Raw genomic sequence first — 20,764 nt, forward strand, 5'->3', positions numbered from 1 at the left:
CTCAAAAACGGCTTAACTCATCACGATTGTTTTAACTATTTTCGAATGTGTGTATTAAGCACTATTTTTGGAATTTTTTTCGTATTTTTTGGTTAGATGGTTCAAAAGTTAGAAGGAAAAACCCTTTTTTTTTCAAAATAATTGTTTCCGAAATGATTCACTTAATCGAAAAATGATGTTTAAAGATCCCTATTTATTTTGAAAGACCTATCCAACGACACCCCACACTATAGGGTTGAAACGATAAAAAAAATTGTCACACACATTTTGTTTCTTTCAAAGCGATTATTTCCGAAAATATTCACTTTATCAACAAATGTTATTCTAAAACCCCTATTTATTTTAAAAGACCTATCCAACGACATCCCACATCATAGGGTTGAAACGAAACAAAAAATCCTTACATACATTTTGTTTCTTTCGAGGCGATTATTTCCGAAAATATTCACTTTATCTAAAATTGATTATGGAAGACCCATATTCATTTTAAAAGACCTATCCAACAATATCCGGCACTATAGGGTTGACGAAAAAATTTTTTTTACATATATTTTGTTCCTTTAGAAGCGATTATTTTCGAAAATAGTAACTTTATCAAAAAATGTTTGTTCAAAACCCATATTCATTTTAAAATACCTATCCAACGACATCCCACACCATAGGGATAAAGTGAATATTTTAGGAAATAATCGCTTCGAAAGAAACAAAATGTGTGTAACAATTTTTTTATTCTTTTCAACCCTATAGTGTGGGGTGTCGTTGGATAGGTCTTTCAAAATAAAGAGGGGTCTTTAGACAACATTTTTTGATAAAGTTAATCATTTCGGAAATAATTATTTTGAAAGAAAAAAAAAAGGGTTTTTCCTTCTAACTTTTGAACCATCTATCCAAAAAATACGAAAAAAAAAATTCTATAAATAATGCTTAATAAACACATTAGAAAATAGTTAAAATAATCGTGATCAGTTAAACCGTTTTTGAGTTATCGCTAAAAGTCTTTCCTTCTTATTTTCTTTAAAACCCTGGCAACCCTTATTTGTGACCGGATTTTTACAGGCAACCCTATACCATTGTATTCGCAATAAAATTACCATTATTTTGATATATAATTCGAGCGTCAGACAGATAGGTGCAATTATCGATTTTAACTCAACTGTTTAAACACGGCAACCTCATAATAGTGACCGGAAAAACATAGGCAACCTAATTTATTCATGTTGTACAAGTTGTTTACTTTCCATTGGAACTTATTTCGTTCGTCAGACAAATCGGTGAAATTTGAAGAAAAAAAATATATTTTCAAAAATTCATTATAAATAGCCTTGACCATATTTCTTTAGGCAACCCTACTTATTTATGTTCAGGAACATATTTTCTTTCATAAAATATAAGTTTCATCCGTCAGACGTATCGGTGGAGGTCGACCATATAATATAACGTATCTTAGACTAGATGTTCAGCGATTACTCCGAGACCCGTGGTCCCACTTGAACAATTATTTTTTTGTTTGAAAGGAACTATCTCCAAAGTGGTCCCACATTAATCTGGTGCTGTTCTGATGATGGGATCCATGAGGAATTGAGGGAACTCCTCAATTTTGAAAGGCACATGTATGGTGATTTGGATGTTTTCTTAAGCAACTCGAGCATTTTCTCTCGGAAACCACCAATTTGACGAAGTGGAGCTGATGATGATGATTGTTTTGATTATAATGATTTCAGCGATACTCCGGCACCCATGATCCGATTTGAGTAATTCTTTTTCTGTTTGAAAGAAGTTACCTCCAAGGTGTTTTCGTAAAACTTTTGGTTTTGATCTGATGATGGAATCCGTGAGGAATTGAGGGAACTCCTCAATTTTTAAAGAACGTGTATGGTGATTTCGGTGTTTTCTAAACATCCGCAACCGTAACTCAAGCATTTCCTCCCAAAAACCACCAATTTGATGTAGTGCAACTGTAGCCTAACCACGAGTTTGACACTAAATATTCGCTAGCGTCTTCGTAACTTACTTTATACACTAATATGCCAGTACGAGCGAGATGCATAAACAGTAAGTTACGCACACGATAGCGAATATATCAATGTCAAACTCGTGGTAAGGCTACTGATGATAAAGACCACGGACGAAATGTGGAACTTCCCTCGTATGTGTATTATGATTTTTGATGTAGATAGTGTTGGAAACAACCAAAGAGACTGAGAGGTGAGGGGTAGGTGACGTGAGGTGTGTGAGAGGTGAAAGTAGAGGTAGAGAGTGCTTGGGGGGTTTGAGGTTGGGGGTTGCGGGGAGATGAGTTGATGGGTCGGGGACTGAGGGGTAGGGAGTTAAGGGATTGGGGGTTAGGGTTAGGAGTTAAGGGGTCTGGGGTTAGGGGTCGGGGAATGGCGGTTGAAGGGTTGGTGGTTTAGGGTCGAGGGGTTCAGTGATCAGGGGTTGATGTGCTGTGAGGTTGAGTGATCGGAGGGTTTGAGGGCGGGTCAGTGGCGGGGCGGAGAATAGATTTAGTGACAGGAATGATTTCCCAGATTGACTCGAGGAAAATTCTGATTATTTAATAAAGTTTACGAATTAAGAGTAAACATGAATATGTTTTTCATTCATGAGTCACGCTCTTGACAATGTCTTAAAACTAAAAATGGAAAAATAAACTTTTATAAAAAAAAGATAAAACGACACTTGTACAGTTGTAATGGGATTTATAGACATAAAGCTTATTATTTTTGGCTGGTATTGTTACTACTTGGCTTGGCACCGACTTCAAACATATCAGTTGGTAACGCATATACTTAAACACGGAACCCTAAAAGGATAATATTTTATTTCATCCTTTTTGAAGTCGGTTTATCTTTTTTTTATAAAAGTTTTTATTCCAGTTTTAATTTATAGACGTTTCTGCTTGATACAAAATTAAATATAGTACAAATAAATATATCATATAAATTTCAATAAACGTTGCTTTTTTGTTGAGCGTAAGTACATTTTAAGAAGTCAACGATTTATTCCTAAATTTAACTACCTAAATACTATCCAAGTTAGTGGGAGCCTTCGCCATTGGTTTTCTGTTGTATAAACATTTTTATAAGAAGATATTTTGCATTGTAGGTTTTTTGCCTCAGACAATTTGTGTTGCAGTTTTTTGCAGTATAGACATTTTTCGACAGAGGGATTCACTTCTGGACCCCCAGAATGGATCTCTTCCATGACAAGTATCTTAGGGCTTATTGTAATCGTTTTGCGATGCACTATGGTCGAAGATAAATTTAATGGCATTTCATCCTTTTTGTGACGCCGTTTTTTTTCTTCGATTTAAGATTATCTAATTTACCCCAAGAGAAAATTACAACAATAGGATCCTAACTCCTAGAAAACTAAATCAATTCAACACCTAGAAGCTGGAATTATAGAACGATGGAATTATTAAAAAGCCGCTTAGTAAACGCTGGCACTCCTTGTACGGGCACAAACAACTCTTGGCGCAGCACAACAATCCCTTGCGCAAAACAATAAAATAATTCTTTTATGTAATTGGTTTCCTAGATAGTCTCTACGTCACTTTTTGCGACGCAAATGAACTGGCGATAGTTATGTTAAATCACACAATATACATATGTAGTAAGTAAGGTACTAGTATCAAATTATTAAAAAAAATCATCTATATTTATTGTATGTGTGAGTGAATCCCAAAAAATATACTCGTAGGCATTAAGAAATCGGGCTTTTCCTTGCCTTAACGTCAATAAATATCTTGGTATAACGAGACTGGTGCCTATATCATGTTACCTACGTTATTCCCTGAGATTCGGGTCATAATATACGAGAAAGATAATATCGAGGAAATTACTCGCTCACGGATCATATACCTAATTAGAAGGTGAGCCTCATCACGTCTGGTGAGGGAACATCGAGATCGATACTCTTAATAGTGGCTTCAAAATAGACAAACATATTTTTTCATAAAGAGGAAAGCCATATTTTCATATATTATTTACTGTCTCACAGGTACTTTTAATAAAATTTCTTACGTCATTCTCTCTGGCAACTCCACATTGCATATTGGCATTTTTTATTATATGAGAATTTATTACAGAAAAAAAATGAACCTCGTTCGTTTGGGAGTAAAAACTAAATGAAGTTGGGGTTGCTGGTCTAGGTACCGAACTCCAACATAGGTGTTTACTTTTTCAGCAAACGAGATGTTGGAGAAATTAGTACTCATAATTTTATTGTAAAATAAGTAAACTTTATTTAGTTTAATACCTGGTAGTTGGCAGGAAACTTGCAAATTAAGCCAACTCTCAGTACCGATTTAAAATGGTTATATTGTGTACGACAGTACGACGGCACAAAATATGTATTATATTTATATGAAAATAATGCTCGTACTAAATCTTGGTATTAGTAGAAATCTAGTACTTTTCATGTTTTCGCAAAAAAATACCACAATCGAATCTCGCCCGGAATATTACTCGTATATTATAATACTATTATCTCGACGAGAGTACCGTGAGGTCGGGGTACTTTATAGCCCTTACAAGGTTACTTTGTCCACCCATGAAAACCAATTAATTAATAAATTCTTAAAAACGACACTAAACGCTTACACAAAAACAGATTCATCACATAAGTCGTTTTTAAGAATGTATTAATTCAATAAAATAGGTTTTCATGGGTGTGCAAAGTAACCTTGGAGGGCTAAAGTACCCCGACCTTACGGTACTTAATTTTCAGGTTTATTAAATTAATCACAATGTGCTTAAATACTACATCATTTCAAGCAAACCCCAGCTTCATTTGGCTTTTACTCCCAAACTAAAAAACTTTTTTTTCAGTAAGTACAAACTCAGTACAAATTGTGTAGGTACATAGAAGGTACTAAATCCTCATACAATAAAAAATGGCAAAACGCAATGTGGGGTTGTCAGAGAGCGTGACGTAATTTATTTCTAACTCCTTATTGTTGTACGTCCTATAAGGGGCGGTATAACGAAAACTAATACCTACCGATGTTTAGAATTGACTAACATTTGTATGTTAAGCCTTTCCAGATGCTAAGGTAAATGTTCGTTTAATTTAAATGCATAATGCAGCGCATGGTTATTTCTGAACAACTACGTTTGCGCATCAAATAATACACTTCGCTGCACAAAGGATAAAACGGAAGCCTTTTAGCTATCACTCTCCTGTCTGTATGTTCCAGTGTTACGCGTTACGCGTCTCGGCAAGCGCAATGAGATACACAATACGTATGGAGATGTGAATTTGTGTCTATAAGACTAGCCTAGGCGGATTAGACAGAACTTAAAAAAATACAGTAGCAATAATTTTATCTATACATGATAATTTATTAATACAGATATCATAGACCTTTTAGGGTTCCGTTCCGTGTTCACGATATGCATCTCGTCCTCGTCAATCAATGAGGCGTTGGTTAATTAGTGAAATTAAACAAAATGTCTAATATTCAAATGAAAAAGTTAGTAACACCCAATTTTATATTTTTACAAGTTGTCTTTAAAATACACTAGAGGTTAAACCAGAAACAGTTCAGTATAATCTGGTTATATTGGAATATTTATTCGAGCAAGAGCGCCTCCAATAAAAACAACAAGCCTTAAGTGCAAAGTCTAGTTTTGGCGCTCAGATATCTTGAATTGTGAATACTGGCAACAGAAAAAGGAGTAATTGATTGTTTTGTCTTTCAAACACGATCGTCTCCGGCGTGAATTCAATACTATGTATTTTCGTTGTTTTCTTTTAAAGCGGCACCGATAAAATATCAATTGGACAGATAGTACGCAATCGGAGCACTCGTGGGAAAACTGATGCAAATGGAACTTTTTCATTCCTATTTTTGGTATAGGTAAGTATCTCGTAGTTATTTTTTTTTTTAGTACTTTTAGAACGATACATTTTAACGTATACCGGAGTTTTGAAATGATTTCTAAAAGCGGGGCCATGAACCAAAATCACGGGAAATTAGAAAGGCACATATATAACGGGACATTTACGCACGTGATGTTCATGGAAGCGGGCTTAAAAGCTCTTTATAACGTTCAGAGCCAGGCAGTGTTTTGAGTCCCATTTAGCGATAAATAACGATCATTAAATTTAAAAAGTGTCACTACCTACTTACGTGTCTTTTTAAGGACCTGACGTTTAGCTCGAGGGCGGTGCTTGGGCGAGTGGCAATACATTTGCATGCTAAGCGTGGCCACTTGTCTTGGGTTTGCGCGTGTTAGCTTTAGTGTCGGCATTTCTTACAAAATTACAAGACCTGCGTTATATCGTTCATTGGTATTCCACGCAAGTTATATTTTCTCACAACTTCACGTAACAGTATGTACCTCGTGCAATAAGTCAAACAGAAACCCGACATCGACACTGAAGGTGGAGAATTTACCTAAGTAGTTACATGACTAAAACTAACTTTAATGTTGCCCTTTTTAGGTATAACTAATCACGCTGTTGTGGAAATAGGCAAATACAATTTTAAATCAAAATGAATGTTAATTAAATACAATAAAAATTATCTCACCTTAATCTGGTGAATATTTGACGAACCGACCAACCTTTTGTGTTTAGATGTACCTTATGGCGCCGAATGGCGCCCCAGGGAAAAGGAAAACTGAACGAAGTTTATGATTTTTGCCGGGAATAATTAATCATCAGTGCAGTTGTGTCAATCAAACTCGGGATGGAATTAATCAATAATCACGCACAATTCAACTCAGGTATTTTTAACTGTTTCGAAAAGTTACTAATTCCGCAGGAGGGATTTCGATTGGTTTTCTTTAATTAAATTGGGTTAAGTCAAAAATTACTCGACATGCTCTGCTCCATAACAAGGAGCTTCATCAAGAGCCAAATGCGTTGGCAGTCTGCTTCGGTCAAGTAGAACGTGAGTGACTCGATTTAATACAGGTACAGTTAAAATCGGTACCATTTGAATTCAGAAAATTGTGATAAGTTTTCATAGCGTATCTGTGCCATTTTCAACCAAAAGGGTACTTATTGTCGCTTGTCAGTAAGGCGCTATTTCCATATAGCTTCAATTAGAAATCAACCTTATCAACAAGCGACAATGAGGTACCTTTTAGTTGAAAACGTCACATCTAAGTAGATGTGACGTAAGTAAGTAAGTAAGTAGATATATGTAAGTACTTACACATTACCGGAACAAAATTAAAAGTATTAAGTAACAAGCAAAATGTAAGAAAAACTGCAACTTGACTACGGGTTTCTTCATAAAAAACTCTTCTTTTCAAAGTTGGCTAAAATGTACCTAATGTGTAAAACGATTTGATTGACAACTTATACGCTTTAAATACTCGCAAGCTAATTTTGCACATATCACACATAATACATACAAACATACCCAGTAGGTCCCTACCCAAACACAAACACTGCTAAAACTACCCTACCCTTCCCGCAGACTGAAAAAAAACTTACCTTCTTCTGTGTAAAGGATGATTCACGTTAGACCGGGCCGTGTGCGGACCGGAGCTTCAGGCGCTTACTTTTCTATGACATGACAAGTGATCACGTTATATTTTCCATAGAAAACGAAGCGCCGGAAGCTCCGGCCCGGACACGGCCCGGTCTAACGTGAGTCATCCTTAAGTCGGGGAAAATAAATAAATTTCCTAATCAACATCTGAGAAATTCAAATATTGGCTCGCCTCTTATAATTTATATTTATATAAATGCGTTTGTCCTGCCTGACTGACTGACTGACTGACTGATTTATTAACGCAGAGCCGAAACTACAATAACTTATACGTTGAGTCGTACACAACTCTCATGTGCATTAAATATAAAATAAATTTGTCTACTATTTATTTTGTTTGTTAAGAATTTCTTTAAATGAGGCAGGAAGACCGAAGCTTGAAGTTCCGACACTGTTCCGTTAACTCAAATCCAATAAATCATTAATTTCATTTAAGAAACCCGGTATAAAGTATTAATATGCGTAAGTCAACTAAACGAAGCGATTGGTAGGAAGTACGATTTGTTGAAAACTTAGCCACCTTTAAGGTTACAAAGTCATAACAACTATATCTGGCCTAGTAATACCCGAAACAAATTGGAGGAGCTTGATTACGATATCTATTACATATAACTATCGTGAAATAGAAACGTAACCGATCGAATCTGGTATTAATGCCTATATTTTTAGGGTTCCGTAGTCATTTAGGCACCCTTATAGTTTCGCCATCTCCGTCTGTCTGTCCGAGGCTTTGCTCCGTGGTCGTTAATGCTAGAAGGCTGAAATGTATGTATATGTAAATCAATAAATGCGACAGTGGTAAAATAAAAACCAAAAAAAAAATTTTTTTTAGGTACACGTAAAGTGGGGATGAAAAACTTTTTCGCTCCCACCCTATGGTGTGGGGTGTCGTTGGATAGGCTTTCAAAATTAATAGGGGTCGCCATTTTTTTATAATTATAATATTTTAAGAAATAAGGTATTTAAGGTCGTTTGCTTGTTAAGTTGTTACAATACAGAATACCCAAAAATATCTCTTGTTTGTGGCAGTCTATTATGACAGGTCTCTACGAAACCCTACACTGAGCATGGCCCGACATGTTCTTGACCGGTTTTTATTATATCTAGTTAAGATTCATTCTTGCACCGACATGAATTCATCCTGATCTAACACATCAGATCTTGTTTCGATTGAGTGTTCAATAATGTATCTTTTTATTAATAGGGGTTTTGGATACATTAGGTACATTGAACATTTCTACAAAAAACTGTACGTTAGTATTAGTAATATTCTTAAACTAGATATAAATAGGTATCATAGTAAATTTACTGTCACTGAGCACATACCTACACTGTTCATTTTTTGTGGTAAATAACTCGTGATCGATGTTTAATATTGTCCGAGATCAAAGGCAATAAACATCATCAACCGTGAAGCCTTGACTTGTACTGCACTTCCCTTTTTAGGGTTCCGTAGTCAACTAGGAACCCTTATTAGTTTCGCCATGTCTGTCTGTGTAACAATATTTCTACCCTATATATATAGGGGGGGATAGGTCTTTCAAAACGAATAGGGTTCTTCAATAAATATTTTTTCATAAACTGAATATTTTCAGAAATTATTGCCCCCCCCCATCCGCCCTCTTCTAACTTTTGAACCATAGGTCCAAAAACTACTTATGAAAAAAATCGTGAAACAAAAGTAATAAATACTTTCAATGAAAACAATAGCGAACATGATCGGTCCAGTAGTTTTTGAGTTATTGCAAAAATCTTCTTTTATTAGTAAAAAGACGTACTCTGCACTCCATTTAACAAATTTAAAGGATGATTTTTGAGATAAAAATTAAGTATCATGTCCTGTCTCGGGACTCAAAATATCTGTACCAAATTTCAAAAAAGCTTAAGAAATACATTAAATCAAAATTCCATGGGAATTAGATAGAAATGCAGTTGATTTTTTCAATGCACTTCTTTCTTTAATAACTAAACAACGCTGTAAATATGTTTATTCAAAAGTTCTGTCTAGATGGTACTTGACAAGTTTGTGCAGAAATGATAGATTATGCATGCACCTCAACGAGCTGGGGGCAACAATACTTCGTTATTAGCATTGTTGGATCTGTATTGCTATTTGACAGCATATTGCATCCCTATTTGAACCCTATCAAAACAATAGTTTTTCGAATATCGTTGGTTTAAGACTAATCTTTTCAGCAATGTTTTGGCGTCACTGTAAGTAAAGTGAAGATAATCTTCGCAGCCAGTAGTGCATTCTGTGTTTTTAGGTACCTAAATATTTTTCCAATTAAATTTATAAAAACCATTGTGAAAAGCGTAATTTTGGTCTTTTAAATCCGTAGGGTTCACAAATGCGGAGGTGGCAGGCGAGGACGGCGAGGTTGCGATCCTGCCAGATCTTCAATTAGCGAGGCACCTCACGTACGAACTCCAAACATTTGAGACAAAGACTCCCCGAGTCATCACGGCCCGAGTCTATTGCGGCACCTAATTATAACTGTCACCCATATCGACAAACGTGATTTTAATGTTACGGTTTGTCGCAATAATTTCGTCTAGGTTTTGGGAAGCTACGTTAGATAAAAATAGCTGCCTTATCCTTTTTTAATAACAAAACTTCCGTGTAAAATATTATAGAATATTCCCATACAATTTTTTAACTATATTAGTATAGATAGGTAAGTCTTAAACATTATTGATTTTTATCAGGAAATGCCCATATGATTTAAAAGGTTAGAATTCAAACTTGGTGTATTAATCTAGACTATTACAGTTACCAAACTATAACTTATCCTTCCGGTCTAAAGGTATGTGCAACTGTAGTTTAACTATTTACAACTGCGAAACAACTACATAGATAAACTGTCGTTTACAGTGCTTGTATTCGAGATGAATAGTATTGTTCAGTTTAATATTACACTGAAAAGCGATGCTGAGTACAGACATGAACACTTTGAAACTGCGAAATGCTGTCCGAACAGACTCGAAGTACATGTGAATAAAATATGTAGCGCCAGCCGGGTAGCGCTCATGAGTCGTGGGCGAGTCGCCACACTCGCCACCTCGCCTCGTTGTCCGCCTACGAACTCGACCTTTTTATACAGCTTAATTCTACAGTTATACCTCTCAACAACTCAAATTAGCCTCCCGCTTCAGATTCTGGGTATTAATAATGAAAATGTAGAACGAACGATCGCTCGGCGCAGCGGAAAAGCAAATAACAGTATACCTATATAGGTAATATTGTATACTTTTCCAATCATATCGGAACCGCAAGCGCTCTGTAACTTTTCCAGGGGCACTTAGGTGAATTAGTTTGGTAACCTACCTGTCTAGATATATTTGTAATATGATTGTACAGAAAAAAAAGGCAACGAAATGGCGTATTTTGTATGTTTGGATGTGCAGTGGGTATCAAAAGTCGCCGATTAAACAACGCTCCATAAATATCTGCTATCGTGGAATTATTTTTCAAATATAAGTTATACCTCTACAGTTAGCGTTCTAAAGTATCTGTCACAGTCTAATTGTTCTACATATAGTATAGACATATAACTTTGTGTTAAGGTATTAATGAATGGTAGATACATTTGACGCATAATCTGATCGGTGTATAACATGGAGGAAGTTCGAGTAACTAGGTAAGTTCAATTTTATATACAAATAATGACTATAAAAATTTGGATCCTATTATTCCATACATATTAAAAGCCACGCCGAAGAGTTTACAGAATTATTTTTATTTGTTTATTGTGGTGTTCCGTGGGTCCCACTCGGTAACCATTTTGGCCCACCTTTCAGGGTGCATGCGGCAGACATGCCCAGCCCAGTCCCACTTAAGCTTAGCGGTCTGGACACCTACATCTACAACTTGAGTTCTGGCCGGGGTGCAGGCAGGCCGAAAAGGAGATGGCGGGACGACTTGGACGCATTTTATCCGGATTGGCGGGACACTACAAACGACAGGGTCGAGTGGAGGAAACGAGGGGAGGCCTTTGCCCAGCAGTGGGACACTAAAGTAGGCTATTAAAAAAAATATATATTGTGGGGGGTCAGCCCTGAATGGAAAAGCCGCAAGTTACACTATTGTAACCTCTCAGTAATTATTTTCTTTTACTTATTTGTTTATAGTTACCTAACTATAACAATAAGACGCTTGTCGACAATAGGTTAAGAGTCAGACCAAGCTAACTCTACATGGCATTTGTAATGTCAAAGTGTGGCTATGTCATCATTTATGTCACATTTCTATGAAAATATGACGGTTTATAATGACGACGGCATCTACCGACGCGACGTTGCACTTTGTTAGACACTCGTTTTTGCTACAAACATTTTTAGGTTAGCTTAAGTAAACTATTTATTGATACATACCTTGACATAATGCACCCTTTATTAAGAAAATCAGGAAAGCCGCGATGGTAAAAAATCTCCAACGTCGTCGCACCATGTTTTTTGTTTTTTTTTTTTTACCGTATCATTGAATGTTCTACGGCATCAGAGTACTTGCAACTTATAAAAGTTCGAGAAATGTTACGGCAACTGTAAATTTTGCCATAATCGGCGGCGAAGTCGGTTCTGTCATTGGTTTCATTTACACCATGATCGCGCCGATGTCACATCTGTAACAAGGGAAAAGTCGTTTAATTAATTTTATTTAAACATATAGACCTAACGTTTTAATGGATCGTATACTTTACTTGGATAATTATACATATTTATTTTTAGACTATGTCGGTGGCAAACAAGCATACGGCCCGCCTGATGGTAAGCAGTCTCCGTGGCATATGTGTAACCTCCAGAGGAGTTACATGCGCGTTGCCGACCCTAACACTCCGCACCCTCGTTGAGTTCTGGCAACCTTACTCACCGGCAGGAACAACATCACTATTGAGTAATATTATCTTATAAAGGCGGTATTCCACCAGTATGCGGCGCTGTGCGGCACAAGCATAGGTATTCAATACAAAAATGCTTGTGCCGCTCACTGGTGGTATCCCGCCTGAAGTATGAATGGAAAATACAACCACGATATATACATGCAAGAGGGGTACTAAATATTTCTTAAGTACTCGTAGTACCTAAAGAAATTTAATTTGAAGGAAAATATCGTAAGGAAACCGGACTAATCCCAACAAGGCCTAGTTTCCTCTCTGCTGCTGCCTTCTGACCTGAGGCAGTCGTTTTCGTAAAAACTAGTTCCTACGCCAATTTTCGGGATTTGTTGCCAGCAGACCCCAGGCTCCTATGAGCCGTGGCAAAAACCGGGATAACGCGAGGAAGTACAAAGAACATATCAAAATCTATGGTTAATACAGGTAAAGGTAGGATTTACCGAAACAGCCAATATAAAACCATACATAAATAAGTAAGCATAGAGTGCTCACTCCATACATCAGTTTTGTTACCACGAAAATAATAGTCGTTTTGATAACAAAACTGATGTATGGAGTGAGCACTCTATGTCTACTTATTTCTCTATGATAATAATTATTTTTATTTTTTATTTTATTTTATTAAAGTTTGCCAACAGGTGTAATACATACTTAAACTTATTGAAAACGTTACAATAAAAACAAATTGCTCGAGTATTCACCTAATAACACGCAAACACAACATGCATATGAAAGTAATTGCTTACATAAATCTTAAACTAAGTAGTTTACAAACCAATTATTGCTTCCATTATAAGCAGTAAATTTAATTACTAAAGTTACATTACATTACATATACCTATTAAGTAGCTAGAAAATCGCAAATCTAAGTTAATTAACAAACTGCATAGAAATTTTAAAAGACATGTTTAACGAATTTAAAATTATGAAAATGTTAATACATTACTTTAAAACTAACAATTGGCCTTAAGTTTGTGCAAATAAGTTTTAAATTGGTTATGTGACATTTTTGATAAGTCTACCCTATTGAATTTAAATAATAAATTGTGCTCTTTACATATTCTTGGTATAATGCTATGAGATCCAACATTGGTTCTATATGTTTTATACGAAAATGGCCGAAAGTAAGCGCTAGTAAGGATTAGAAATAGTTTTTTTTTATTCGATTATGACGGAACGTGTCTAACACAATATTACTCAGTTTTTTTTAAACAATTCATAATTTTGTTACGATGCTTTGTTCAAATCAGGTGTAGCCAGTTTTATTTTATTGCGTAGTCGAGTCGAACAGGTCATTATACCTATTGACTATGTAGTTTAGCATCGCGTAACAAACACAGTAAACGTATACATACAGGATTGTTTGACGACTTACATAGATCAAAAACCAGTTGTTCATGATGACAGTAAATTATAACATCATTACTTATCTTTAACTCCTCAAAACGAAGCGTGGAGATTTTTTAAATTTTAACCAGAATGGTGGCAAACAAACGGGCCGTATGGTAAGCTTACGCCGCAGTCTATAGACTAGTCGATAAGTCGTTTATTAGATTGTGTGTTTGAAGGAACCTAAGGATAAATAAGGTGCAGATGCACTTACTTATCTTGGTGAATGTACTCTTTGAAAGTGGGTCTCAGATTCGAGATTTACTTAATGTATACCTGTAGGTACTACTAATAGTTATTACAAATGTCGAGATTACATAAAAATGTTGTCAACCCGTCACGTAGCGTAGAAACGGTTGAATGGATTTTATAACCAGGCATCGTAAACTGCGAGCGAAATCCATTGAAAAGACGTATGAAAACCCTAGTACTTTAATGGATTTCGCTCGCAGTTTACGATGCCTGATTATAACACAATTTGGCACACAGAAAATGTATAAATAACTCAAGTAGATTAACGTGAGAAGTAAGTAAGCAACAACAATTAGAAAATGACGGCTTAAGTGGCCAAATATATCGTAATATTTGTAACACCTTTGTTACCATATAAAAATAAGGATGTGCTCCGACATATTTCGCCACTTTGGCCGTCACTTTCTATTAGATGCTGACTGTACCTAAGAAATTACATTTGTATGGATGTACCATTCACGAGTTCCACGAATGAAGTCAAGGGATGATGCTAGTTTTAAATAAAAATTAATCTACACCTTACCGCGGAGGATTAAAGTAGCGCTATTTTGCAAGCTTTTATTTATCTTGCAATTTTTGTTTGTAATAAGTATAATAAATAAAAATAAGCAAAATATTCTGATACACTAGTCAAGGAAAACATCTTGCAACTTAAATTAGAACTTCACATACATAATTATGTAAGTTGGTTGGGAGACAATGCAATATTATGGTACCATCGAGCTAATCGAAGGTGGCCATAGGAACTGTGATAAAACAACACAACCTAATTGTGGTTATTTGGAATTGTTAGAGTTGTCTCGATATTAGTTCCCAGTTGAAAGAAAAGTGCAGTCAGCGATAAACGTTTGTAAAGTGAAAAAGCAACAAACAATCTAGAAAGAAACACATCTTAAATGCCTATTTTTAAATTGGAAACCGGCACCTAAAGCAACGTTGAGCGCTGCACATTGCTAGTTAGTTAGTGAAACGTATCGTGACATTCGTGACGTGCGGCTGCGTCACACCGCTTTGGGATGCTGCGCGCGCTCGCGTCGGGAAAGCGGCGTCGGCGCGGCATGCGACACGGCTCGTCGAACAATTTCTACGGCACCGGCATGCAAACGCGTTCCTGAGGTCATTACGCGCCAATCGATTTGTACATGGAGTTGACTTTCCGAGAGCGAGTAAGAGTCATCACTACGAGGGTCGAAGTAAGTGCAGTCAGAATCAAATAGGCAGTGACGGCCAAAGTGGCCAAAAATATGGGTACAGATCCTTGTTCTATCATCACAAAGGTGTTTTTTGATCTATTTGGCCAGTTTGGCCGTTACTATCTATTTGATGCTAACTGTACCTTATCGTAATACAGTGAAACTTGGTTAAGTGGGACCTCGATAAGTGGGAAACCTCTGGGGTCACGACACTTTAGCACTAAATTATGTCTGTTAGTGAGACAGAGTGTAATTTACTTCTTTTACTGAGACTATATTTGAAACAATGCTTTTGCCCACTTTTTTATGTTATAGCACTGACCTCTGTATCTGAGATAACGCCAGTCTATGACTTTATTGTAGATTAATTTTTGTTTTTTATTACTAATTCTTAGTCTGCCCACAGATTCCGCATTTGGTTGATTACGAGTATGTCTAAACGTCTTCAAGTTTTATTTAGTAGTTAAAACTTTCGAAACGTAAGCTAAAATGTTGGTACGCAAGATGAAAATAAATAATATTACGAGTATCATTTATTAAAGTGGTAAGATGCAATGAAGTCTGTATCAAATTTAATGTGACAAAATTTATCCCTTAAATCATTCTAACCCAACTAACATTAGGTGCTAAATATAAGGGGTAAAAGAGATCTACATAAGCGTTTGATTACTCCTCAGGTTCTATTGACGTTCTAAAATAGGAGTTATAGCCGACTATAACTCCGTAATATTCGGATTGGGCACACATTGTTATCACCAATTTTAATAGTGATCCACCGTATTTGATTTTCGAAGAATTCAACAATATTCATGACGTACGGTTTTAAGTATAGTAATACTAACGTTTGGTCAATATTGAGTAAAGGATGACTCACGTTAGACCGGGCCGTGTCCGGGTCGGAGCTTCCGGCGCTTCATTTTTTATGGAGAGCACCACGTGATCCCCTGTCATGTCATAGAAAAGTAAGCGCCGGAAGCTCTGGCACGGACACGACCCGGTGTAATGTGAGTCATCCTTAAAGCTATGTATTGTTATTCAGTATTTACGTTTTAATTTATAGTTTTTGATTTGATTATTGATTCATCTTAAAATGGCGTTAGCTGTAATTTAGTCTCTTATAACAGTATAAGATGTAATAAGGTCTAGTACCTATATATAACGCTACATGCGACTACATGATTTCTCTATTCAACTGTAAGTGATACAAGGGAGTTAGGTAACGTTTGCAATACAAGAAGCTATAATAGACTTTTTTTTGTCTGTTTAGACCCTTAACTGCAACTTGCAGCTGCTTATAACTCATCCTCCTCCTCCTTGCTTCGTTCTCCTCAGTGCTGAGGGTCGTGACCTCCTACGTGGAGCACATGATTCCGGATAGCAGATTTCCAGGCATTTCGATCTCTTATAGATGTTAAATTTATAAAATTCACTTTGTATTACACTGCCTACCTCCTTAACATGCATTATAGCTGCCAAAATAGCTACTGTGGATCTTAAAGCTATAGCTGAACCTCTTAAACACTTTTATGTTACCTCAGCCTGTAGTTTAAGACTTTGCAGCTATTGTATAGCCATTCTATGTCTTAATATAAAATAGGTGCAAATTTTTTAAACTAATTTTTTAAACGCTTACTAAAAAATACTTACTAAAAAAAATCACTCAATGTTTTGAAGGACAAGGATTATTTTACTTTTTTATTGTTAAAGATTACAACTCACACATAATGTTTACAAAATACCTTATTAACCACCTCTATAACTGAAATAATCCTCAATTCTCACCTCTATTAATGGGACCCTCTGTAAATGAGACAAATTTGCTCATCCCTTGAAGTCTCACGGAAATAAGAAGGCCCCAGGCCCGGACAAAATCAAAGCAGATGCTCTCAAACACGGAGGCAACCCTTTTCTCACCCGGTACAAAGTTATAGCCGACTACCTATTACTGACAGGCTACTATCCCAATAGGTGGAAGATCGGAGAATGCATCTTCTTACATAAAGCAGGGAAGAATCACCGCGACGCCAAATCGTATCGACCCATTACCCTTCTAAACATCATGGGTAAAATTACACGAGCGCTTGCTTCTTTCACGCCTGCGATAGACGACCGACAGACTCCAACCGCCATTCCAACATGGCTTTACAAAGAATAGAGGAACAGGCACGCAAATACTTCGTACCGGAAAGTTCTTAACGGATGCCTTAGAAGCAAAGGAGAGCGTGGCCTTGGTATCCACTGATCTTTCGAAAACCTTCGACTCCATAAATCACGAGGGTCTGGAAACTTCAAACAGCCGATGTTCCAAATAACATTATCAAAATAATGGAAAATTACCTGAGCGATCGAGTAACCTATGGACGTTTCAGAACCACCAACGGGGAAGAGAAAGTGTTGCCACACAGAGGCTCTATCCTGGGTACAATCATCTTCAACATGTATGTACATGACGTTTGGGACCAACGGAACCGGATCCGGATAGTTGTAAGATAGGACAATATGAAATAACTTAAATTTATAAAAAAATATTCTGTACGCACTCTGTAACACTAACAAGCACACAGCACAAACAACATGACACCTATACAGATGTTTTAGACAAACATAGGTAGATTGTAAGTAGCTGACACAACCACAGGCCGAACACACCACCGACCTGATGGACATAATGTAACATATAAACTAGAGAAATAAACACCTTTCTATTATATTCTATTATATTATATTCTTGAAGTGTCACTTATCTAGGTTTCACTGTAATAAGGAACCCTCTTAGTTCACGATATTACTCATCTTACCCGAATCAATATACCTGCAGTATAAGATCTAGTTATACATATAACTAGGTAGGTACATATACATGGAAACTAAATAAATAAAAATAAATGCAGAAATATTCCTTATTTATTTACAATATAGCACGTCACATGTATGGACCAATATGAAGTCTGAATTAAACGATATTTTTTTTTTCATATATGGCAGCTACGTAAAAACACAAGCAACATTACGTGATGTCAAAAAATTAACAGTAATTTTTTACCTCACAGGCGTCATATTAGCTTCGAGTTAAGTTGATACCAACGCGGCTTCTCTAAAGACCAATCACACGATAAGCAAGCAATTACGCAGCAAAATGTATGTATGTCATCAACACGACGCACAAAACACTGTGTTATGCTGCGTAAAGCTTTCTAGTGGTCGGTCCTAAAAATTTATTGTTCTTGGCATGTACGGAAAAGGAATTTTTGGAGAGCTAAGTAAAAAATATATATTTTATGTTAAGAAATAATGTGGAAATCGGAACCCTTGGCTATCGTTTTACAAGAATTAGTCTAATTCTGGCGTTTTAGAAGCACTAATGGGTTGCAAAATCGTAATAAATGTTAACGCTTTTTTATTTTAACTATATAACTCCCGTGAGATTCAAACATATTAAATTATTTTAAATCGGGTCACTCACGTATTATTAGGTCGAATAGCTCGACATGTTTCGGTCCAATTTACGAGGACCGTCTTCACGGAGCAACCACACGTCTTCACTGGTCGAGGGCGCGCCGTGTACTGCGGGCCAAAGCCCGACTCGCCCGGCCGCTCACAACAGGCGGCGTCGGCGGTGCCGGCGACGTCACCGTTGCGAGGATGGCTCTACCCTCCGTATTGCGTCTGTCAAATGTCGGATCGCACACAACACTCACTGAGTCACTTGCTAAAGGCCGATCCACACTGACCACCGACGCAGTACCCAAAACTGTTTTCTAACTAGGCGGCACCGACCAACCACTGTCACGATTGAAATTTGGATAACGACTGATTTCAATAGCTTCCCGTATTTTTCGTTGAACGAAGAACTTTTCTCTCCTCTCTGGTCTCACGCCAGAACGGTTACCCTATCAGACCTAATGAAGAGCGTCGCGTCCGTTTCTGAGCACATACGCAGTATGAAAAACCGGGACGGCCAAAGCTCCGCAGTGACAGAACACGTACTTAAACGTTTCCAAAGGAAATCCTCGACGGAAAGACGCGAATACTTCCAGTTTAGGCTCATAAGAAAGATATACAGAAGTCATTGATGAACGTGCCAAAAACAGAAAATATCTACTTACAGTAATAAAATAGTAGTTTGTATAAAAATATCCTTCTGAAGAGTGGCGTTATGTATTATAGCAAGTTGGGAATTATTGTCATTACCTGAGGTCTAACGGACAGGCAAATTAGAGGGAGGCGAATAGAAAGAATATGAATGAACGAGAATAAGTTACCTTTTTTTTTAAATTCGGACTCTTTTAAGGACACGACAAGTCTAAAAAATATTATAAACAATTTTTAAAAACCTTTTATTGTTTGTTTACAATTTCATTAATGCCAGCATCTAAATCGCAGCTGGCATCTGATAGACAGGCGTAAAAGCTTCATGTGGAAGTTTGAATTTCCGCCTGGATGCAAATAAACAATACAAATACGCACGTGTTCTCATTGACAACAGCCATTGAAATAATTGACCGAGGGTTAGCGAAGATCTCCTTTTCAGCTAGGGCAAAAATGCTTTCATATGTCCGGATGTTCTTCTCTGCAGGTCGCATTTCTCAACCGATTTCTCGTAAAATTTTGTGATCAGGTTCGGTAGTTAGATCATTTTTAGTCGTTTAGTTTTTTGGAAAATGGTCAAAATGGTGGAAGCTGGCATAAAGGACTTAAGTGCCAGTAGGGTCAATGGCACTTAAGACAATTGTGAGTTCGCGTCCGCTGTCATAAATGACACGACGAAGTAAGTAATTTTAATTTTTAATTTTTTAATGTAGCTTATCGCGAGGTCTACAGCTCACAGAGCCACTAGTTACTATTTTCTCAAAGCGCTTCAAAGTTGTCAATAACAACGTAAATGTTGATACAATATCAACAGTACACCCAGTTACATAGAACACATAGTTGTACAGAACGCATGCACTGTCATATATCAAAAACGTAAACAAGCTTTACAGGGTGTAGGTACCCTGTAAAGCTTGTTTACAGGGTACCTACACCTAAAGACCTTTAACCGACTGCAAAAAGAAGGTATGTAATTAAGAAATTTATTAAATAATTTAATGCCTCAAAACATATTACAATGTACTGCAGTTTCCCTTCAACCAATTTTAACTAATGGTTTTCGTAGGGATACTGTAGGTATATGAAAGTTTATTTGAGCCTATACTAACTACCCTTAGAATACATATTTGGTCGTATGAGTAGTACATAATTATGTATTAGTGCATAATTGCTTTCCATCGTATTTTCTCGGAAACGTTCGTATTTGTCATGCTACCAAGACTGACTGAAATAGCAAGTCACGTTCGTATGTTTTCGTCAAAATACGATGGAAAATAATTAGGCACATCTGTACACACTGTATACGTTCACTGAAAATATAAGTGCACTTTACGATCCGTTTAGACTTTAGATGGAATAAAAAAACTATGACGCTAATTGTTAAAATACACATTATACAACAAAAGCAGTCCGTAACATGCAAACTACGTAAGTAC

General features: G+C 36.6%; 1 protein-coding gene across 1 annotated transcript in view; it reads right to left on the reverse strand.

Moving 5' to 3' along the window:
• LOC134753940 (mucin-17) overlaps positions 1-20,764 on the reverse strand; it is a 93,378-nt gene that overhangs the window by 17,525 nt on the left and 55,089 nt on the right. Inside the window, exon 2 of the mRNA XM_063689927.1 lies at positions 11,885-12,132. Coding sequence (XP_063545997.1) covers positions 11,885-11,960 — 76 coding nt within the window. The 5' untranslated portion in view covers positions 11,961-12,132. The remainder of the gene's footprint in view (positions 1-11,884; positions 12,133-20,764) is intronic.

Source organism: Cydia strobilella, chromosome Z (genome assembly GCF_947568885.1).
Source record: "Cydia strobilella chromosome Z, ilCydStro3.1, whole genome shotgun sequence".
In the NCBI taxonomy this organism is placed as follows: Eukaryota; Metazoa; Arthropoda; class Insecta; order Lepidoptera; family Tortricidae; genus Cydia; species Cydia strobilella.